The 22,728-nt window shown below is 44.7% G+C and overlaps 2 protein-coding genes across 2 annotated transcripts in view; one reads left to right on the forward strand and one right to left on the reverse strand.

Annotated features, from left to right (window-relative positions):
- The first annotated feature begins 375 nt into the window (after positions 1-375).
- ccne2 (cyclin E2) lies at positions 376-9,041 on the forward strand. The gene is given in 13 exon segments (XM_030072268.1): positions 376-389; positions 2,024-2,062; positions 2,647-2,728; positions 2,976-3,029; positions 4,091-4,233; positions 5,252-5,300; positions 5,302-5,388; positions 5,512-5,658; positions 6,412-6,507; positions 7,031-7,165; positions 7,645-7,756; positions 8,090-8,247; positions 8,735-9,041. Coding segments are annotated over 12 exon segments (1,188 nt in total). The 5' UTR covers positions 376-389; positions 2,024-2,048; the 3' UTR covers positions 8,846-9,041.
- Positions 9,042-17,621: 8,580 nt separating this feature from the next.
- Positions 17,622-22,728, reverse strand: part of LOC115374334 (neural-cadherin) — a 188,585-nt gene continuing 183,478 nt past the window's right edge. Inside the window, exons 25-30 of the mRNA XM_030073191.1 lie at positions 22,550-22,716; positions 22,193-22,457; positions 21,052-21,232; positions 20,640-20,893; positions 18,548-18,705; positions 17,622-18,311 (exon numbers count right to left, since the gene is read on the reverse strand). Of these exons, the coding sequence (XP_029929051.1) occupies positions 17,622-18,311; positions 18,548-18,705; positions 20,640-20,893; positions 21,052-21,232; positions 22,193-22,457; positions 22,550-22,716 (1,715 nt within the window). The remainder of the gene's footprint in view (positions 18,312-18,547; positions 18,706-20,639; positions 20,894-21,051; positions 21,233-22,192; positions 22,458-22,549; positions 22,717-22,728) is intronic.

A 22,728-nucleotide genomic window follows, 5' to 3' on the forward strand; every position in this document is an offset into this window, starting at 1 on the left:
TTTTGAACTTAAAGGGCAGATCAGCGTGTGCCGGCTCGTTTCATCGCAACCGGAATGTAAGGAAAGCGGCGTTTACGTTAAAAAACACACCGTAAGGACGCCGTGTGCGCTTAAAACAAACGCAGCGTCCGGTCAAACCCGGTAAAAGAGCCGTTTCACCGCGTCTCACCTCTCCTAACTCGGTGTTTCATCCATAATGTGAGTCAATTAAAGTCCACGGCGGCTGGTGTTGGTGTGCGTTTGCAATAATCATAATTCAGATTTGAACATTTAGCGCGTTTATATTAACCGGGAACACACATGCGCACTGGCCGGCGGCACAGGGGGATATAAGGGTTGGCGCCGGCGCCACAGCTGATCCATTCATTCATCTCCTCTTCATCCTGGAGGTAAGACCCCGACCCGCTGCTCACATTTAGCCTCTTATATTTCTCCATTTGTCTTTTAAATACATGTTGCTGCAGCTGGAGGCTTCCTCTTGCTGGCATCGTGCTTTTTATTTGGCTCTTTGCTTTGCTCTCTGCTCGTCTGGGCTCCACTTTATCCCACCAGCATGGAGCCAAATCACTCTTACCTCTCTAACTCCTCTGCCTCTTACTTTTTAAAGAAGTTTCCTAACTCTAACCTTCCCCAGGAGCTGGATCCAAGTTGCTTTTTTTGGATCTGTGTCGTGCGTTTTATCCCCCTTTTATTCCCCCTATTCGTCCAGTATTTCAGGTTTTAATGGACTAAAGCACCATGAGGCTGCTGTTTTATATGTATATAGCTTTATAATGCATTTGCCCAGGCTGTCCTCTGATGGTCTGTGTGTTGTGCAGATGCAGTGTGTGCATGCATAAGCCTCGGATGGGAGCTTTTCCAGCATTTTTAGGGTGAACTCGTCATCATTTGTTTCTGACCTAGTTAGCAGTGGCCGGGCTAAGCTGGCTAACCTAGCTGCCCTGCCCGAGCTAGCCGCGCTGCGCACTCCGCTTTCTGGGACTAAATGCGGCTTTGCTGAACTTTCCAGAAGTCTGTGGTGTAGATATGCACCTCACGACAGGTCGTTTTAGCGGTCCCCAGCTGTATTAAGTGGTAATCTGTGTGATTTAGCGGTCATTTGCCCCGGTTTCCCCCGGCGGAGCTGGAGGAGGCTCGGGGAGGCTGGGCTCCAAATCCTCCCGCTTTGCTGCGTAAATTGGCGCGTCTTTGACTTTGAATCCTTGAATATTTTTAATAATTTCAAGTTTTTACACGACCAGGCACGACCCAAACTACCCGGGGATTGTGCCTCTTCGCTAAAATAAAGAAACCCGGGTCGAAATGGTGCAATTTGAAGTTATTTTTTTGTGTTGAAAGTAGGAAGTGGCTCCCAGGCAGCCCCCCTCCTCTGGGCTGCTGTTAGCTCCGCTCAGGTTAGCTGGCTAGTTTGGCTCTTTATTCATTATTCTGATCATTTCGCTGTTATTTATTGAGTCAAATTTACCGAGACATCATTTACCTCCTAAAATACCGTCTAACTGATATTTGCATGTGGTGCTTTTACTTTATTAGCCTGTTATTACTACCTGTTTTTTTAATATTTGGGCTGTCTGGTTTGGCTCCTCTTTATTTTACAGTTAAAGTTCAGGATGGTCTGACTGTGTCTGGGTCACACAGCCTCTCAGATGAAACAGGGAATATGTATTTACAAGGATTCTCCAGGTGTCTGAAGGGCCTCCAGGATGTCTGCAGCAAAATGCAGAATATGTTAATTTCATTTGTTATTCATTAGGAGTTAATAGCATTTACCATGACCCTCCCCCCCCCCTCACCTGGGCTGGCTATCATCAGCTGGGCTAGAGTTTAGCTGGCTAACTTTACTCTGATTTATATAACTAATTCATTCACAAGTGTTCTGACTTCACCAGGATGATTTTCAGGGTTTACGGCGTTTCTTATTTCCGTCCCGTTTGTGTTGAATGTGTCATGTTTCTGCAGATGTAATAATAATTCAGTTAAACCCGTGTGCATCTTAACTAATCTGTCCCTGTCTTCTTTGCAGCAGAGCCATAACGACAGCCAGCATCATGTCTAGACGCAGGTAAGCGCAGAACGAGCCACTGTTCCTGCTTCACTGCTATTTAATACAGTAGAAATTAACCCCAGAATTTGATTTAGTAGCTGTTGGAAATTATATTTAAGTTTGTCTCCTTTGCATATAAACATCCTGTGTAGAATATGACCGACAAAGTTAAAAAAACAAAACAAAACCAAAAAAAACATCCAATGCACACTGTTTTATATGGCTAAGTTTGATTTTCAGTAGCCTGGCTGCTGGCTGTCATACTTTATTTAAAAAGCAGACAGGCATAAATATATTTTCCATCAACCTACTCTCACCAAAGAGCAGCTGATTGTCGTTTGGCTGACTGAGGACCCACAAGGCGCTCCCAGTTCCCCCTTTTTTGTCTTGAGTTCGTGAAAAGTTGACATTTTTGAGATTTGGAGTTTAACGGGACAAGGCCATTCTCAAACGGGGCGTCCCGTGTGCGGCAGTGCATCTGTTTGGTGTATAGAAAGTTGGAACCCCATGTTGATTAGGAATAAGTATCAGCACTTTGAAACTGATAATTTCTATCTGATTTTTAATTCGTGCTGTTTTTTTTTTTTTTTTTTTAATTTCAGTGGTCGCCTCACATTGCAAGCCAGGGATGAGAACAAGCCCGAGCTGGCAGTCAGAGCCACGTCGAGGAAGAGAAAATCTGAGGTTTGTGCTGTGAATTATTAGCTTAGGTGTGTGTGTGTGTGTGTGTGTGTGTGTGTGTGTGTGTGTGTGTGGAAGCTAATTTAATACACTCCCATTTATGTAATAATTCAGTTTATGCATTCATTTTAAATACATTTTTTCCCCTCCTTATGCATTTTACTCGAGTCCTGTTGTTCTCATCTCGGAGCTGTGACCGTGGCTTTCCTTATATTCCTGTTTTTTGTTTTTTTGTTTTTTTTTTCTCCAGCCTTCTAAGAAGAAACTGCAACCTGCTGCCAAGAAACAAAGCTATGAAATCCAGGTCAGTGTCTCTGCCTCCTGTGAATTTTGAAAGACGGACCGATAAGTGTGTGTCATGTGCAGGAGGGCTGATAAGTGCTGGCATCAGGGTGTGTGTGTGTTTTGTTCTTTTGTGTCTCCTCCCTGTTTGTGAGTTCTGCCTTATTGCAGTCTCCTCTTTATAGTTGTATTATATCCTTGGCATAGTGTGTAGTGTTAGGCATGTATTTACAGGTGACATTTGCAGTTTATAATCCAGAATTTGCATTGCATTTGCCTCATTTATGAAAAAACTTCAGTAAACTGAGGGCCTCCATTTTGTAACCCCATTTTGTATGTAATATGCATCCTGTGTAATGGCATTTTTATGTATTTTTTTATCTGTACTCCTTATTTTTCTCCCTGGTTTTTCTGTGTAAGAGCTGATGGACAGTGAGCCAGTCATGAAACAGGAAAATAATGTGAATTAAAGCTCCCATATGAAGCAGAGGGTCACTCATCACGTTTAACTACCCGCTCTCTGCACATCATCCTGCTTATTGCACACCTTCCCCCAGAGATCATAATCATTAGACTCCAAATATCGATTCAAATCAGATTTATTACAGGCTGGACTGAGTTAATGTTGTAAGCCCCACACAGCAACGAGCCCCAGGACGGTCTGTAGGAACCAGGCAGTACCTTCTTCTGACCACAGAGTGGCGCCAGTTCATTTTAACAGTGGACAAAATGGAGCGCCCCTCCTGCCTGTGCCGTGACGTGATTGGATGTGAAACGGCAGTTTGTGATTCATTAGTCATCACAACCACCGTACGCTCCGTCTCTTGTGTGGGCTCTGTGACCTTTGACCCCTGACCTGCTTCCTGTTAACATGACATGCACTTTACAACAAAATGCAGAGGGAAAAGAGGAAGAGATGGAAGAAATGTTTAAAATTAGAGATTAAAAATAGTCATTTTAAAGGCAGTGGAAGTAAAATAAAGTGTCACTCAGTAAGAACAGGGTTAAAAGGTGTTTTTAGGGAGTCATCCTGTGTGAAAGACTAAAGTTATTTATTTATTTGTTCATGTTTGTTTTCTGCAGAAGTGCTGGTCGGAGGACGGCGCCAGTCCCTGCGTCCTCATCGAAACTCCTCACAAAGAGCTGGAGCCCACAGATCTGTCCAGCTTCAAGCAGTACACCTTCAAGAACCTCTTCATCAAGCCCTCGCCCATCCCCTGCCTCAGGTGTGTGTGTGTGTGTGTGTGTGTGTGTGTGTGTGTGTGTGTGTGTGTGTGTGTGTGTGTGTGTGTGTGTGTGTGTTTTTACACCTCCTTAACTCTAACATTGCTCTCCACCCACACACCCTCTGTATTCATCGTGGGTTTTTTTTTAACGGTTTGTTGAAGATTTGCAAATTGATCAGGTTGAGAGTTTCAGAGTTTCATCCTCAAACGAGCTGCTAAATGTTTGACCAACAAAACTTTGGCAAAATGAAGAGAAAGCGCTTTGATTATTAAACTTTTCAGCTGCCTACTGCCACACTCAGTGTCCACTTCGTCACATTCACCTGTATAGTCTAATCTAATCCAATCTAATCCAGCTGTTGTGCCATAAAGTTTCCTCTCCTGCTGCCTATAATGCTCAGCTTGTCTTGTTGTCACGGTAACAGAGGTGTTCATTCACTTCTGTGTTTGGCATTGAGCTCATAGTTAGTGCTGCACTTTACTGACAGCTGTTTCCACTATTCTGTCCCCCTCACTGTATATAAATAGGGAGGACAAAAAATCAGAAACCCCTCTCAGTATAATGCAGTCCAGTAGCAGACCTCTGCAAACTACAACCTCAGTAATAAACACAGAATTAAAGGGACACATTCTGCACAATGTCAACACAAACTGAACATCATAAACTTTATTAAAAGGTGGAGTTTATGGCCGAGCTGCTGTCAGACTGGACAGGTGGAGCTGATAAAGTGACACTGAGTGGATATTTTATGTGTTAATGAATAATGTTTGTTTTTTTTATTAAGGTATGATAGTGATCAAGTCTCATTTCTTCCTCTAAAGTGGATTAAATGAATAACCGACTGTGCCTTGAGCCAGTTCTCCTGCTGGTTTCATACTGATAAAATGTGTAAAAGGGACTTAAAATCTGAAGAAAATGTGACTGTCTGCCGTTTGCAGTTGTGAAATGAGCAGATTTTTGAGGTTAAGGTGATCAGCAGCGGCAGCGTGTTGAAGTTGTGTGTCTTCTCTCGGTCAGCTGGGCCAGTTCAGACGACGTCTGGATCAAGATGCTGAACAAGGAGCTGAAAGTACGTTCACGACAAGAGCTACCTGCAGCAGCACTCCAAGATTCAGCCCAAGATGAGAGCCATCCTGCTGGACTGGCTGTTCGAGGTGAGGAGGGCGAGAACCAGACGAGCCGGGAGAAAATAACAAATTCATTCCTTTCCCAAGGCCGTGTGAGGGTGACAAAGCACTGATGTTAAACTGTGTGTGTGTGTGTGTGTGCACGCGCAGGTGAGCGAGGTGTACTGCCTGCACCGGCAGACGGCCTACCTGGCTCAGGACTACTTTGACCGCTTCATGCTGACTCAGGAGAACGTCAACAAGGACTACCTGCAGCTGATCGGCATCACCGCGCTCTTCATCGCCTCCAAGGCAGAGGTACCGTCCTCCTCATCCTCATCCTCACCTCCTCCAGCAGGCACGCGTGTTAAAAATAAAAAAAAATCCCCAGGTCTTGAAAAATGTTACGAGGAAAAAAAATCACCAGTTTATGAGAGTCTGGATGCTGATGAGAATATTGTGATTCTGGGCTTCTTGCTGATTTCTTACTGAATCCCATAGTAGGAGAAAAATTGTTTATATATATATATTTTTTTTTTCTTTTTTTTTTTTCTCATAAAATTTTGACTGTATAATCTCAGAATTTTCAAAGTTTTTTGTCAAATTTGTGAGATTTTTCTCAGGAATTCACTGCTTTAATCTCAGGATATCCAAGTTTTTTTTCTTGTAAATTTAGAAATTTAATCTCAAATTCAGTTTTTTTTTTTTTCCCTCGGACTATACCTCCATCTTTTTCTTCTTTCTTTTTTTCTCCTTAGGGCGGCTCTAACACGCCGTCATATGAAAAGTTTTTGAAATGTGTGAAAAGCTGATAAACATGGAGACGCAGTTTAAAGCTCCATCCTGCTGCAAGAGAAGCAATAAAATCACACGAATCTCGTTTCATGCCGTTTCGTTATTATACGAGCTGATGGCCAGAAGCCCATCAGTGTTCTCCGTTTACGCTGACAGAGTCTCTGTTGTCTGACGTCCCGTGTTCCCGAGGCAGAGCGAGCTCGCTGGGGTTCAGACGTTTAAACAGTCCATGATGATGATGATGATGATGATGATTGTGCTTCCTCCTCTCTCCAGGAGATCTACCCGCCTAAAATCCAAGAGTTCGCCTACGTCACCGACGGAGCCTGCGACATATGGGACATCCAGCGCACAGAGCTCATCATACTGAAGGTAGGGGTCTCTCTCTCTCACACACACACACACACACACACACACACACACACACACACACACACACAAACTGCTGAAAACTGTTCTTCAGGAGCTGCATGGCCTCACATCACAGCTTTGATTCCTTTAACAGAAAATGTGTCCCGTCAGAGTTAAACTCTTAAAAAAAAAAAAAAAAAAAAAAAAAAAAAAACGAGCTGCAGGCGTCAGTGAAGTGGATAAAAACTGTAAAATAGTGCCAGCTGATGGAGGAGTAAATAATTACAACAAACAAAACTGTTTACTGCCCTGAACAAAATGACGTTTTCAAGCAGAACCTTTTTTATTTTATTTTTTTATGTAACCTTTTTATTTAAGCGGGTACGTCCTGTTTGAGAATGTGAGATCTCTTTGACAAGGGACAAGACGGCAGCAGCAGCAGTTTCAAAATAAAAGCTTTCCCATCCTGAGCTCATAATGTGAACGATTAAAAAAAAAAAAAGCCTCCAAAATAAAGCGAGTGGCTCTCTGCTGCCCCCTGCAGGCGCTGGAGTGGAACCTCTGCCCCGAGACCCCCGTGTCCTGGCTGAAGCTGTACGCTCAGGTCCAGGCCCAGCGGGACGGAGACAACTTCCTGGTGCCCCAGTTCTCCCAGGACACCTACATCCAGATCACACAGGTACCACACACACACACACACACACACACTCTCAGCCCTGTTTACTAGTGTTAGATGATGCATTGCTGTGACTTGATTTGCTGTAGCAGTTTGTAAACATTTAAACTTTTTTAATGTTTTGTGTGGTTTACTGCAACGTCATGTAACCTTGCACATACAGAAAAAACAATAATTATAAATGATGATAATAATAATAATAATAATAATAACGATCAAGAAAAAAGAGCTCTGGAATTGGAATCGGAACAGAAAAAAGTGGATTGGTGCATCGTGAATAAAATTAGAGCTGAAATATTCATGGGAAGTGATCAGAGTCCAAAGTGACGTTTTCCTTTAGTCCGACCAGCAGCCAGAAAACCCAAAGTATTGATTTTCTAAAGATCTGAGCAGAGAAAAGGAGGACAGTCTGATCATCATTACAGACTGAGTGTGTTTTAGGCTGTTGCTCATGACGGTGACCTCTGACCTCTGTGTTGCAGCTGTTGGACCTGTGTGTGATGGACATCAACTCGCTGGATTACTCCTACAGCGTTCTGGCCGCCGCCGCCTTCTGCCACTTCTCCTCCTTCGAAGTCGTCCACCAAGTCTCAGGTGAGTTCAGGCTCCGGGGAAAACCTGGGACACGGCCAAGTGCAAGAGCCAGGAGGAGCCAGGAGCTGCATGTTTTAATTTAAAGTATTTTAGCACCACAGAGACTCTCTGGCCTGCAAATCATAATTTTCATACCTAAGGAGACATGTTTGTTTGGTTCAGACTCGGCAAACATGGTAAAATAATTAATCATGTGGTGTTTTTTGTGTTTAAAATGAGAATTTCAGCAGTAGTTTGTGCAGAAAATTGCAGAATGTTGCTGCTGCCTGTCGGTCTCACTAACCTCTTCCTTCCTCCCGTGTGTGCGTGTGTGTGTGTGTGTGTGTGTGTCAGGCCTGACGTGGGAGAGCGTGGCCCCCTGTGTGCGGTGGATGAGTCCCTTCATGGAGACGCTGCGGCGCCGACCCAAAGCTCAGCTCAAGAACTTCTCCAAAGTGAAGGCGGACGACCGACACAACATCCAGACTCACGTGGATTATCTGGAGCTGCTGGTGAGATTACAGCGCCGCCGTAATCTGTCTCCTCCAGACAGGGGACGTCAGGGAATTAAATTCATTCTTTGGACAAATCCTGGAATTTATCAGCCTCAACTTTAGAAAACAAAACAAAAACAGTAGCTAGTTTTTCACCAAACATTTTATTTTCCATTGTTTCTGTGTTATGTTCACTTCCTCTGTGGAAGAAACGGAAAAGCAAACTTTTACTTTAATAAGACCCATCAGTCTGAAGTGGTTTAACATTTTTATTTAACATATTTAAAAAAAAAAAAAAAAACATTTTAGCCGCAGAAAAGTTGGAATCTTACATTGGATGAGCGAGAATCCTGAAATTGTTTTATTTTTAATTATTTAAAAAAAAAAAAAAACGTACTTCATAACACTTTAAATGTACAGGCTAAATTGTGAATCCTTTATTTTTTGTGTCTTCTTTTTAAATGTTTTGCTTCATCCCTCTGACCCGTGTCTGCTCTCCCGGCAGCGAGAGGCTCAGGAGCGGCAGATCGACAGTCCCGACTGCCAGCTGTCGCCCGTCGCCGTGGGAGCCGTCCTGACTCCGCCCAGCAGCACGGAGAAACCGACCAATCCCTGAGCTTCGCCGGCGCGCCGCTGCTCTACCTCTCCTCACCGTTTTGACCAATGAAATGAGCAGCTGAGCTCCGGGGGCCAGCCGGACAAACTTCTGCTGGACGGCAACTTTTTTTTATGTAGCACGTTCTGAAATTTTTATTTAGATTTTTACACTAAATTGGGTATCACTGGATACGCATTAACTCCACCCGTTCCCAACCTGCTTCTGTTTTTTTTTTTTTTTTTTTTTTTTTTTTTTTTAAATCAAAGTGAAATATGGAGATTGCTGTCAATGCTGGCAGGATCTTTTTTATTTTTTATTTTTTATTTTTTTTTTAATCAAAATGAAATATGGAGATTGTCGCGAACGCTGACAGGTTGTTTTTTTTTTTTTTTTTTTTTTTGAAGTTGTGTTTTACTGGCTGAACGGTGAGCGTGGCTGAATTCTGGCAGGTACATAAAATCTGCATCTGTTTCCCTGCAGCCCGTTGATGTTCAATGGGGACGTGTCTGCAGGCTCTGGTGTTTTTATCGGTGCTGTTGTGCTGAGCCCCACCTCGGAGAAAGACTCTTCAACGGTGCTAAAGTCGAGTCCCCGAGTGAAAATGAAAACGAGGACTCGCTCGAGGCTTTCACAGTGAAATGTGGCGTTCAGCTCTGCAGGATTCTGCCCCGTTCAAATCAAACTCACTTGACTTCTTTCGTAAACACCGGTGAAATAAGGCGAGGCGATTTAGCCCAAAGAAACTGCCTAAAAATCCCTGGAAAAACAGTAAACTGTATTTTTAAATTACATGAAAACTGTAGGTATAATATATGTCAACGTGCTCGATCGTTGTGTTGCGTTCTGATGCGTCTGAAACCTGAGCAGAGTCACGTGATCGCTTTCAGAAACTTAAGAGATGGTGAGCAAATAAGTGAGAAATTATCTTTAAAAAAAAAAAAAAAAAAAAATGCTATGAAATTAGCAAATTGAATTTTTGTTAAGATGGTGGAAAAAACCTGATAATAAAAGCCCGTCAGCTCTTGGCTTTCAAAGGGTTTAAAATTAAAAAAAAAAAAACTTTATTATAATAATGGTGTTATTATAATTAAAATCTCCCAGCCTGAGTTCCCATGAGCATCGCTGGGACCTGGGTGTCTGTAAAAGCATAGGAATCCTCGCTCTCCGATGTGAGAGGTGTTTCTCTCAGCTGTGTGGCTGCATGAGCCATAGTCACCCGCTGCACAGCGCTCTGTAGGCCGAGCGCGCCCTGAACGCACCGCGGTGGCCTCGGTAATCCCCTCCTTTCGCTTGTCGTTACATTCCTGGGAAACTTGACTTGTAGGAGAAAAATGACCTACAACTGTGCAAAGTTCTTGTGTGTATTAAAAAAAAAAAGCTTGTATTTATTTCTGTATAGGCCTCAGTGTGTATAATGTCTTATATTCATATGTAAACAAACAAACAAACAACACGAACAAAGCAGGAAAAAGGCAAAAGTCTTCAGCAGTGACTGGTTCAGTTCCTGATCGCTGCCAAAGCCAAAACCTATTTATGGTCTGTACTGCGCGCCGCCGCGTCGAGAGGCGACGTGAGCGAGCCGCGCGCTTCAGTCGCCTGCGCGCCCCCGCGCTGCGTGGCCTCTTCGTAAAGAATGTATTTTTGTACATAGAGCAATTCAGAAATGTGTAATTTTTCATTTTTTATATGGAAGTGTTTTGAATAAATGGACACTTGAACTAAGAGGAGGAGTCTGGCTGCTTTGTGCTGCTCAAACAATCATGTCATCATTTATTTAATCAATCACATCATATCATATTATTATTGTTATTATTATTATTATTATTATTATTTATCATTATTATCATCAAGAAGAAAAGTCAAACCGTCAAAGTCCAGCTTCACCGAGATGTTCAGCTTGTCTTCCTGTTCTGAGTTCAGATCATGAAATTGTTATTATTATTATTATTATTATTATTATTGGCTGCTGGACAGACAGATCTATATATTATATAATCTATGTATCTATATTTTATAAAAATTTTTATTACACATATTGCACATATTAGATTAGAAATCTAATATGTACATGAGAAAGATTAGAAATTTGTAAAAATGCATTATGTATAAATGTGCATAAGTCCTATTAAAAATTACAATAAATACAGAAATAGAAAATTGAACATACAAAAAATTATAACTACATATCCCCTATCTACCTACACACACACACACACACACACACACACACTCAATGAATCCATACACATGTACAGTCAAACCACATAACCCTAAGATATTCATTTTCTAACAATGTTCTTTTCTTCTCTTTTCTTTGTTAAGCTACTTTCTAGGTCATTTTTTTTTTTTTTTTTTTTTTTTTTTTTACTAATTTCTTACAAATGTTTGGTTCATTTCTTGTAAAGCTGCTTGTTGTCTTGTTTTCTTGTTTTGTTTTCTGAGAGAAACTAAGAAACTATGTTGGTGTAAATACTGAGGAAGAAAAAAAGGCGATAAGGGAACCTCAGAATGCACTCACGCACACACACACACACACACACACACACACACACACACACACACACACACGGTCTGACAAAAGGCTGCATAGTGACCGTGGCGTTGACCCCTGTGTGTGGTGGCTTGGCATTCCTCTGTGTGTGTTTGTGTGTGTGTGTGTGTGTGTGTGTGTGTGTGTAAGACGTATAGATATATATGTATAGGGGTCCACAGCTGCCCCCACCCCCACCCCTGTGGAGCGACGTTATTGTGTGGGCCTGGGAAAGCGTGGCTCCCCCCGTCCACACACACACACACACACACACACACACACACACATATACAGGTTGCGTAACCTCTGTGTGTATGTGTGTGTGTGTGTGACACACTCATCTTCTTTAGTGAAGTTGATGAATCTGAAGTTTATAAATCAACACCAAAATAATATTTAGAAACAGTTTCCTTCTAATTAAACCAATTAATAAATATGATTACGCCTAATTATTCAAATGTAATTAAATACTTCCCAGCATGCATTGTGGGTCTTTGTGTGTCCGGCGGGAAAGTTGATGTGGGTCAGAGACAAAGCAGGCATTATCTATCTATCTATCTATCTATCTATCTATTCTGTTGTACTTAGATCTTATTCTTTATTTTTTTTTTTTATCTTTTTTTATTGATTTATTTAATCTGTAATCTGTGGATACTGCTGAAAAACTGCGAATTTCCTGCGGGATGAATAAAGTATCTATCTATCTATCTATCTATCTATCTATCTATCTATCTATCTATCTGTTTAAACTGTTGGTTGAGGGTTAGGATTTAATCTGGTTTAAAATAATAATCTCTGTTGGTGTAATCCAGCCTTCGGGTTTGACTCGGACTGAGATTTAAATCTGTTTCTATTTCTGCAGAAATCTGCTGAGTCATGATCAAAGCAAACAATAAAACAAATAAAAATAAAAAATAGTTTTCTGCTGTGAACTTGTGACGCTGCATTCTCCTGTTCCACCACACGGTGGCAGTGTGGCGTCACGGCTGGAGACTCATCAGCTTCAGGCTTTTCTCTTTTTCTTTCTTTCTTTCTTTCTTTTTTCATTCGTTATTGCTTTTTACATTCCTTTTCCTTTGATCTTTATCTATCTTGCCTGCATTCCTTTTTTGCTATTTTTCTTTTCTTTTTCATTTATTCATTTCATTCTTCTTTTCATACTTTCTTTCTGTTTTTCACTTTTTCATTTTTTCTTTTTCATTCATTCTTTTTACATTCTTTTTCATTCATTTTTTCTTTTTCTTTTCTTACACTTTTTCATTTTCCCCTTTCTTTCTGTTATTCCTGTATTTCTTTCTTTCTGTATTTGTTTTTCATTCACTGCTTTTTACATTCTTTTTCACTTGATCCTTTTCTTTCTTGCCAGTTTTCTTTTTCCCTCTCAAATAGCTAATATTGAGATCTATCTATCTATCTATCTATCTGTCTGCCTGTCTGTCTGTCTGTCTGTCTGTCACATAGAGAGAGAGACTGTGTTTTTTGGGGTAAAGCTGTTTTATTAAAAGTCATATACAAAAGGAATATTCATGTCTGGTTGTTATAAAACATACATATATACATCATATCGTACATAACAACAGTATCAGCTCTGCTCAGTCCCAGACGCACTGAGTGTGTGTGTGTGTGTGTGTGTGTGTGTGTGTGTGGAGCTTCAGCTCAGCGTAGAAAAGACACCCGTGTAACTCGGTTTGGATGCATAGCTCGGAGTACGATTCCCTCGAGGCTCACCAGAATTTTCGGCAAACAGGCCGCTCAGCCTCGTGGATAAAAATATTTTAAAGGAATATTCCAACGTTTTGGGCAAAATCCCCTTTTCCTGACTTCCCCAGACCGAGACATCGAGACTGGACATCCAGATCCACTGTGACAGCTTCAGAGCTGCTGGAAGGTTTATTTTTTTCACTTTGACTGAGCCAGGCTAATGACCCCCATAGACTTCTAGTCTTTATGCTAAGCTAGCAGGAAATGCTACTCATAGGAACTGAACCACTGGACGAACAGAGGTGGACTTGGTGTCCAACATCTGGTCTCAGACTGGGGAAGTTGAAAAAATGGGAATTCCTTTAAGAGCATTTCCAAAATGCTGTGGATGTATTTTGGCAAAGTGTAATTACCCAGAGTTCATCATTGAACAGCTGTAAAACACAGAGGATCTGGTCTTGTTGTCAGACTGAGACCGCTGCAGTCCCGTCCAGTTTGGAGGAACCTCTTCACTTCAACCATCGACCAGGCTGTATCTGACTGTCACCGACGCTGAATTTTTTTTTTCGTGATTGTACTCTTCGCTTGCTGGAGACTCTCTCCGCGAGCCTCCATCGAACCGCGACAGGAACGATTCCTACCTCCTTAAAAACGATACATTCATCAGGCGGTGACCCGCGGGACGCTGCTGAGAGGTAGGAGGGGTGGGACGAGACCACCAGACACACGGCGGCGACACTCGGTCTGCTGCACCTGCCACTTCGCCAGGTGGCCAGCCGCCGTCATGTCCTCTCTTTCACTCTGACGTTTGGCTTGTTTTAGAGGGACAGCGGCTGGGGAACCCTGGAACTGGAACTTGCTACTGAGGCTGGTAGAGGAACCCGCCCGGGTGGGAGGGACAGTATTTGGGTGAGGTCTACCTACAAGAGGCAGATTTTGCCTATTTGGTCCTGGCCCTTAAAGAACATCCCGTTGCTGCCTGCCGACACGACACTCGTGACTCGAGACAGCTTGGGCCAAAGACCTTTGGCGGATGTAAACCACATCACTGTTGCAGGGTTTAGTTCTACAGAGGCAGAGCGGCTCCGGTGACAGAAAAATTGTAATTAGTCAGGTAAACCATAGAGGGTGAAGCCAAAAAATATTGTTTTTCCAACATCAAGCTTTCTGAGGGGACTTTTGGTGACACATAATAAGTGTCTTCATAAATCAGTGTGTTTAGACACAATCTAAACATACTAAGTTATAGTTAGTTGCCTGGCTGAAGCTGTAGCAGTCTGTGGCTAACTAATCTTGTTTGTTAGCCTGTTGACCTTCCAAGACCATGAATACCATGCTCATGACTGATTGGAAAAAGAAGTATTCCCGTTTATATTGTAAAGGACCATATCAGTGATTTTGAGTGTCTGACCCAGTTACTACAATTTCCCCTCATTTTCCGTGTCTAAAGTCTCTGAAAGTTCATGTTCATATCGTCGTGGAATGAATGGAAACCAGCAGCTGGAGAAAAGGGAGGAGAAATCACTGGTTTGGTCCTTTAAATTCTTCCCTGTTTGACATTAAAGTTTGCCAGGTGGCTAGCTAACTTGTGTTCTGAAAATCGGCGGTACTTTGACTCCGCCCCTTGAGGCTCAGTCCAACCAATGAGATTATTTCTGCCTCTGGAGCGGCTCTGCATCCAAAAATATTTCCAGAACTACGACTCCAAATCTACGCCACGGCCACTTCGCCTTCTTGCTTCTCGCCCTGGTAAAGCTAGCCTAGCTCTTACTGACGTTTTGGTCGGCACTGCCGCTCTGCAGCCGATCATCTGCAGGCGCTGAGGTCGCGTCCCGCCGATCGCCAACGAGCCGTCGGACAGTAGCAGAGCCGCAGAACGTGGTCGCTCGCAGTCTGAGTGCAGGGTTAAGAAATAGCTGGGAACCAACAGATGAAACATATTAAAACGTACGCCACCTGCCACGAAAACACAGTGCACAACCAACCGGAGGGGCACGACGGAGCTTCTGGGATATTTCAACATGGGAGTAGAAAAATAATCTTTCATCTGAAAACATACTGTCAGAGGTTTTTATCTACATCTTGCAGCGCTGAGGGGTTTCTCACCTTGTAAGTCAACAAGGCTGGTGGCTCTCAGCTTTTAAGGTTTTGTACTGATTTTTTTTTTTTCCCACTGGTAAATTGATTCCTCAGTCCGTCAGCTGAGGACTCAGGATCCACTAGTGCAACAAGAAGGTAGAAAAACAAAGTGAAAGAAACGCTGGTTATTTAGTTTGTTGGAGGTCTGGCTACTCAGGAAACGTTGGAACAGAATGAAGTTTCTTTAAAAAAAAAAAAAAAAAAAAAGATGACTTAAAAGGTATGTTCCTTGTTGGAGACAGTCCTTTGCAAAATTCACTTTTTTTTGTTTGCAGGTCTGTGGTTGTGTGGTAGCGGCCAATGTTAGGATGGCTGGGCACAGGATTAAAGATTAAAATGCTACATTAAAATGCCCGTAAGGAACAACTTCACTTGCTTTTGTAGGAAGTTTCCACACCTCTCAGCGCTTTAATGTTGACGCCATCACAGAAAATCAGCACATCGTTGGCAGAAACCTGTAAATTATCCTGTGTAGCTCTTAAACCACCAGCCTCAGCCACGTGTATGCATTGTGACTGACAATAACGTGCCACTACTTAAGCATAATGAAATTTATGTTGTTAAGCGTAACGTTCAAGGTCCACATTTTTGAGGCGCAGCTCCTGCTATCCACAAACTGTCAAAAAGCAAAAATAAATACAGAACAAGGAATTTAAAACCCAATAAATAAAGTGGTTTTGGTATGACCTATCAGTTTCCTATACCGCTACGTAAAGCTGGTACCTGACCCCTTTACAAGACCGATTTGATATTCTCAGTGTGCTTTGTTGCCATCTGAAGGTACCGAACCGAACCACAGCTCGGACCGCTTTACGAGGCTGCATCTGAATCTCCTTAAGTGCTCCTGTTATTTGATTCCTCTCTTCTGTTTGAGGACAAGTGGAAGCCTCCTCAAAGGCTCTTTTCTCTCCCCAATCTTACTTCTTGCTTTCTACATTGACATACCAAAGCGGAATTCGATTCGATTCAAGGTTCGATTAGCGGAAAAATCTGCTAATTGAACCTTTAACCGTGGAGGTGTTAACTTTGATCTATACAGGGAAGAGTGCCGCATTCATGTCATATCGGATTCACTTTAAATCACGATGCCCTGACCTGGAAAACCAGTTTGTGTCATTCTCTTAGTGGTAATTATGAGCAGGACATCTGGACATCATTTTTATTTTTCTTGTATCTCACACTTAGGTCCAGATTCACCAAAACCATTTGTACGTACTAAAGTGTTTTCAGTGCAAAGTCAGCTTTAACACTTGTCATTGGTGCAAGGCAATCATCTCAACCAATCAGGTGTTATGGCGTTGATGAACACACTCAAAGCTTTTGCACAGATTAAAGGCTTTAGGAAATCAGGGCCAGAGCCATTTCTGCCGCAGTTCATACAAAAACTGACCTTTCTTCCCGATGTGACATGAACGCAGCACTGAACCTTGAACCCTGGCAGTGCAGCCGCGCTCCGTCCAGCGAGCTCTGCAGGATCACGTCAAGGCGGCGATCACACTGCCACGCCACGAGGGGAACGCCGTGGTTCCCTTTGCCCTCTGTGGTTTGGGAGCGGTGTGGTCGATCACACCGGCACTCTGCAGCCGGCGGCGTGATCGACCACACCGAGCCGGTGCCGGACTGGTTCCACGACGCTTCGAGTTTCAGTTTGTTCATCTTGAAGCTCGTCAGTGTCACCTCAGTGTGTCCTGACCAATCAAAAATGCCAGAATCGAACAAGGCAGGACTTCAACGTCAAGTTAAGGCTGAATTATGCTTCTGCGTAAGAACAGCGTACGGGGGTTGTGCGAAGCTTACGGGGGTTGTGCGACCGCCGCAGAGCCTTGCCGCGCGCCTCCCAAAAATTGTAACTACAAAGTACATCATTTCCGGCATTTCATTGCAACCGGCATCACATCCTGTTGTTGTGCCGGCCGGCAGCGCCATTTTAAAACAACTGTTGTGTCTCGACTCGTCGGTTGTGTTTGAAAACTTTGGAGAATGCTGGATCTCGCGGAAGAACGCCTGGCCGAGGAGGTGCGCAAGTACCCGCACCTATACAACTCGTCCTCTCGCCATTAAGGCCGGATTATGCGTACAGAAGAGCAGCGACCATACGTCACAGGGTCCACGTTGGTGGGCGGAGAATTGCTCAGTGTGTTTCGCAGAGGTATGTTGGACACACATGCGCTGCGTAGGAAATGGATGCTTTGCACAACCCCCGTACACAGAAGCATAATCCAGCCTTTAAAGTTGCCGCCTGTTGCCTGGTAACCAGATGGAGCAATAAGCAGCGCCGGGCTTTGCTGCTTTCATACTTTCAGTGTGATCACCGCCTAAGAGCACTGACATGCAGCTGAGGGCTAACAGTACTCAGTACCAGGGTTGTTTGTGTTTACAGTTTGTTTATTTGGTGGGTGGGGTGGGGAGGGTGCACAGGGAGCACTAGTGTGGATGAGGGAGGGGGTCGTGGCTGTGGCTCCTCTGCATGTACGCCACGGCGTCCCTGTATGTGAGCGTCAGCTGGGGCCGATCGTACATCTCGCTCAGCACCTGAAACTTGGGACCCCACCTCGACAGCCTATCATAACCAAACCCTCCTTCGTCATCTTCCTCGTCTTCGTCCTCCCCCGGCGGCGCCGCGTTTCGACGGGAAGCGGCCGATCCCAGCGAGCTGAGGCTCCCCACCGACGACCCGGAGCCCTCCACGCACCAGACGTGGTAAGCGTCCGGCGGGAACGCCTCGCTGTCGTTGTCCGCCTCCCAGATGATGCGCGCCACGTAGCTCTTGAAGTCCATGTGGGAGCGCGAGGCGGCCGGGGCGGCGTCCGCGTACCCGTCGCTCGAATCGCCGTCCCTGTTCACGTGGGCGCCGTGGTTCACGTAGTTGGCGGTGTTAGCATAGTTGGCGTCGCCGGTGTAGTTAGCGCTGGCGGCGTGCTGGTGGTGGTGGTGGTGATGGTGGTGGTGGGGGATGCTGAGGTAGGGAGCGCCTGAGCTGCAGGAGGAGCCGGACGGGTGCACCTCCTCTTGGGAACCCTGGGAGGACTTGATGAGTGGGGCGGTGGTGCAGGAGGAGGACTGGGACAGGCTGGAGCACAGGGGCCGCTTTAGCTCGGTGATGTCATAACCATTCTGGAAGGAGGTCGGACACACAGTTAGTGGTTTGAATGGGAATGAATGGGAAATGAATGGGAAACTTTAAATCTTTACTATAAGACAGAAAAAACAGTATCTGTATCTTTAATCATGTGCAATAGCTCCAAAGTTGAGAACATGTAAACATGCAAATCAGAAATGGTGTCAAAATCAAAAATGTGTGTGTGTGTGTGTGTGTGTGTGTGTGTGTGTGTGTGTGTGTGTGTGTGTACCTGGTCCTGCTCCCCACCCCCCTCCTCGTTGTAGTTGAGGATATTTTCGCGGATGTCCTCCCAGCTCTCGTGCTCGGCAGGGATGTGATACACGCCTCTCTTCCTGAACTTGTTACGGCTGCCTTTCTGGTTCCACACTGTCACCGCCACCAGCACCGCTGCACACACACACACACACACACACACACACACAAATGAAATTGTTGGTTATCCAGAGGATTTAGAGAGAGAAAGCTGAATCTCGTCCACTGGCTGCTGTGAGACAGAAAAACAGAGTGCAGTTCAGCCTTTTGTCCACCGAGGGGCAGCAGTGAACTCCCGATAAACAGAGCAGGATATGTGTTGGTCAGTGGGGCTAAATGCTATAAACTGATCAGACCATTTGATTCCAGATATTGATCAGTAACTGGACTGTTCCTGAAATTGTTCCACGGCTTCAGTATTTCTAATCCAGACAGAATTATGCGCCGAGGTGAAATCCACGGCTGTAAAATGACGCAGCAGATTTCCACTCGCATTGAGGCTCATAAAATCTTTTTTTTTTTTTTTTTTGTTCCTAAATGGTTCCACATTCCCTTCATCAGCGTCTGCTCATTTTCACTAATGCACAGAAAAATAATCTTATCATTTAGAGAGCTGATTTACAAGAAAAGTCCCACTGATTGAAGATCATTGAGCTCAGTTTGAGCCTCCACGTCGCCCCCTGGAGGTGCAGTATGTCCCTGCACAGACTCTGTCTCTGTAAGGCCTTTACAGAGATCCTGACTGTGATCTGCTGCCCTTCGTGTGTCGGTGTTGTGTAACCGCCTCCGCAGGGCAGCTGCTCTCTGGCCTTTATTGAACAGAATCCAGTGAAAGCATCGCCTCATGTATGTTTACCGCGTGGCCGCTAATGGAAAATAATCGTTAAAAACTCTGGTCACAAAAGCCGATACGTACTTCACAGCTGTGTGAGCGTGCAGGGGGTCAAGAGCGGGGAAAAATCAAAAAGTTCAAAATGTTACAAGCCGGTCACCGATAACACCCCAGACCCACTGAGCAAAATCGATTATTGATTTAAACATTATGCAAGTGCAAGCATTAGAGTGAGCACATCTTACATAAACTTCATTAGATTCACTCGTCAGTGTAAATGTACGGAGCATCATCTGTGAATATGAGTGATGTAGTATATACAATTACAATTCAAATCACAGCCTTAAGAAGAACTGTTCGTAGAACTGTCTTAACATGTGAAACCAGCCGAACATGATCAATAAGCTGACTTCCTGTGAGACTGAATTCACAAGTGAAATAACTTGTTTACATCCCCTCCTGTTATTTATGCACAATGCACTATTGTACACTGCACTATTCTTATTTTACTTTTTTTTTTTTTTTTAATTTTACTTCTCTTATTTTACTTTATTTTGCACTATTTTATCTACTGAAATATACTTATTTTATTATTATTATTATACTTATTTGTATCTTACTGTATTTAAATGTAAACTTTCTAAAAAACACCAGCAGGAGTAGCACCTCGAATTTTGTTGTATGCTTTTGTTTACAATGACAGGAAAGGCTTCTGATTCTGATTCTGATTCTGATTCTGATTCTGATTCTGATACAGTTCAGTTGATTTGCAGCACAATGGTTATGTAACACTGACCTGACCTGCAGTGTGTTACACAAACACAGGGCAGAGGGCCTTCTGAGGAGAGGATAGACTTTGTGTTTAGCAGAACTTTAAATAATAAGGTGTTTAAGGTGATTCTTTAATGCAGTCTGAGCCTCATAGTTTCACTGAGAAAAATGAGAGATGAAAATAACAGGAACTAGTGGCTTAATTATCGATTTGGCATTTCATATTTGTGTATTTTGACAAAGAAATGCATGGTTTGTGTGAAAAATGCTGCTAATTCTGTTTATTCCAAACAAACTGGAAATGCAGAATGCATCACTTCCTGTGCAGAGGGAAGAGCTGCCAGACACTGAGTGTTCAGAACCGACGATGGAAAAGATTTACAGAAGTTTAGTTTCGTTTAGTTTCACAAGGAATAACAACAGAAAACGTCTTTAAAAACACTAGTTTTCAGTCTTTCGTGCTCACCAAAGAAGACGAGCAGACACATGCTGATGGCCAGGATGGAGCTGGGGCTGAGGGCGGCCAGCCGGTGACCTTTGACCTGGCCCATCTCGCAGCGCTGACCCCTGAACCCGTCCTGGCAGCGGCAGCGGTAGCTGTCGGGCGACAGCGCCTGGCACACGCCGCCGTTCCGGCAGGACGAGGGTCCGCAGGGCGAGGGCACGCAGCGCTGCTGACCCGACACGTCCTCCGTCACCGCCACCTGACCGGCGGGACACCTGGGAGCCGCCGGGGAGCCAGGTGCACCACAAGAGGAGTTAATAATGCAAAGTCACAGAAATCAATCAAGAAATCAATCATTTGAATGCGCAGATAGGATGTGTGTGTGTGTGTGTGTGTGTGTGTGTGTGTGTGTGTGTGTGTGTGCCCCCCACACCTGCATTGGTGTTTCCTCCACAGGTCGATGCAGTGCAGCGGGCTGCGGCAGGGCTGCGTGCTGCAGGCGTCGCTGTGGCAGCCCGGCGTCACGCCCCGCCTCTCCAGCACCGCCGCAAACTCCCAGCTCCGCCCGTCCAGAGGGAGCGCCTGGCCGTTAAAACGAACGTCCCGCAGGCAGCCTGGGGGGCGGGGGAGGAGATTAAAACGCAGCATTTTGTTTTATTATTTCTACCTCTGCTTCTACTAATAACAGCAACATGAGCGGTGATCCTGTGGTCCTTTCCTGTTTCTCCGCCAGGTTCAGTGTGAAAGTCAAACTGCAGCTTCTCTCTTTTCCATAAATTTCAAAATCAGAGCAGCCATGTCTGAAATTTAAATGTGACAACTGGATGAGTGAGTGAGTGGAGTTTCTTCGTCACTTCACTTCACGGGTTCAGTGAAGTGACGAGGGACTGGGCTCCGTACACTGCAAAAACTCAAAATCTTACCAAGATGATTTGTCTTATTTCTAGTCAAAATATCTCATTACACTTAAAATAAGACATGATCACCTCAGAAATTACTTGTCTTTAGACAATTTTCAAGAGAAAATTCACTTGAAACAATTAGTTTGAAACAAGAAACAAATTTTTGCCAATGGAACAAGCAAATTTTTACTTGTTCACTTGTGTCACAAGGAAAAATTAGCTTGTTCCATTGGCAAAATTTGTTTCTAAGACGAATTTAAGACATAAGATATAAGACATTTTTACTTGAAATAAGACAAATAATCTTGGTAAGATTTTGACTTTTTGCAGTGTGTGATCCCTGATCCTCTGCCGTCTGCTCTGGATCAAACCTGACTGTCCCAGCACAGCGCCCCCACCAGGCTGACAGGGCCCCGGGCCTCCGCCTCCACACCTCAGCTCAAATGTGATGAGGCTTTAGGGAACGAAGCCTCATCACATTCATATCCAGGATCGTCAAAGTGAAACTGGCTGTTCGACCACAGCAGTCAAATGAGGAGGAAATTTTGAGGAAGTTTTGAAATTTGGCAGCTTTTTTTTGTGCTGCAAAATCTCAGACAGTAAAAGCTGCAGTTCACAAATCTCTATATCGGGTGGGGGTGGGGTGGGGGGTGGGGGTGGGGGGGCTCTCACCCTGGAAGTCGGCCTCGTCTCCGGGGTTCGGTCCGTTGCCGACCATCACGCTGGCCGGGTCGACCACGATCTCCCTCCGGTTCCCCAGCCGGGCCTCGACCTCCCGCTCGCCGCCGCCCCGCTCCAGCCGCAGGGTGAACAGGTTGTCATGGCGACTGAGGCTGACCAGCACCCACTGCCCGACGTCCACCCGCTGGCCCGGCAGCCGCAGGGCGCGGGCGCCGTCGCCCAGGTCGGCCCGCACCGCCAGGAGCCCGTCCACGATCTGCGGGACGGAGACACGGTGAGACGATGTACTGCTCTTACAGTGAACACCCAAAGGTCAGAGGTCACTCAGCGGCTCAGGGACGGACTCACCTCCATGACGATGAACTCGGCGGCGTCCCGGGACGTGACGGAGAGCAGGGTGCCGGAGGAGGCGCGGGTCCGGAGCAGCAGCTGGACGTGGGTTCGGCGGGGGCTGCCGCCGCCTCGCAGCTGGAAACGCACCACGCTGTCCGAGTCAAAGGACCACTCCGGGAGCACTGCAGGGGGGA

This window comes from Myripristis murdjan, chromosome 16, assembly GCF_902150065.1.
Source record: "Myripristis murdjan chromosome 16, fMyrMur1.1, whole genome shotgun sequence".
Classification (NCBI taxonomy): Eukaryota; Metazoa; Chordata; class Actinopteri; order Holocentriformes; family Holocentridae; genus Myripristis; species Myripristis murdjan.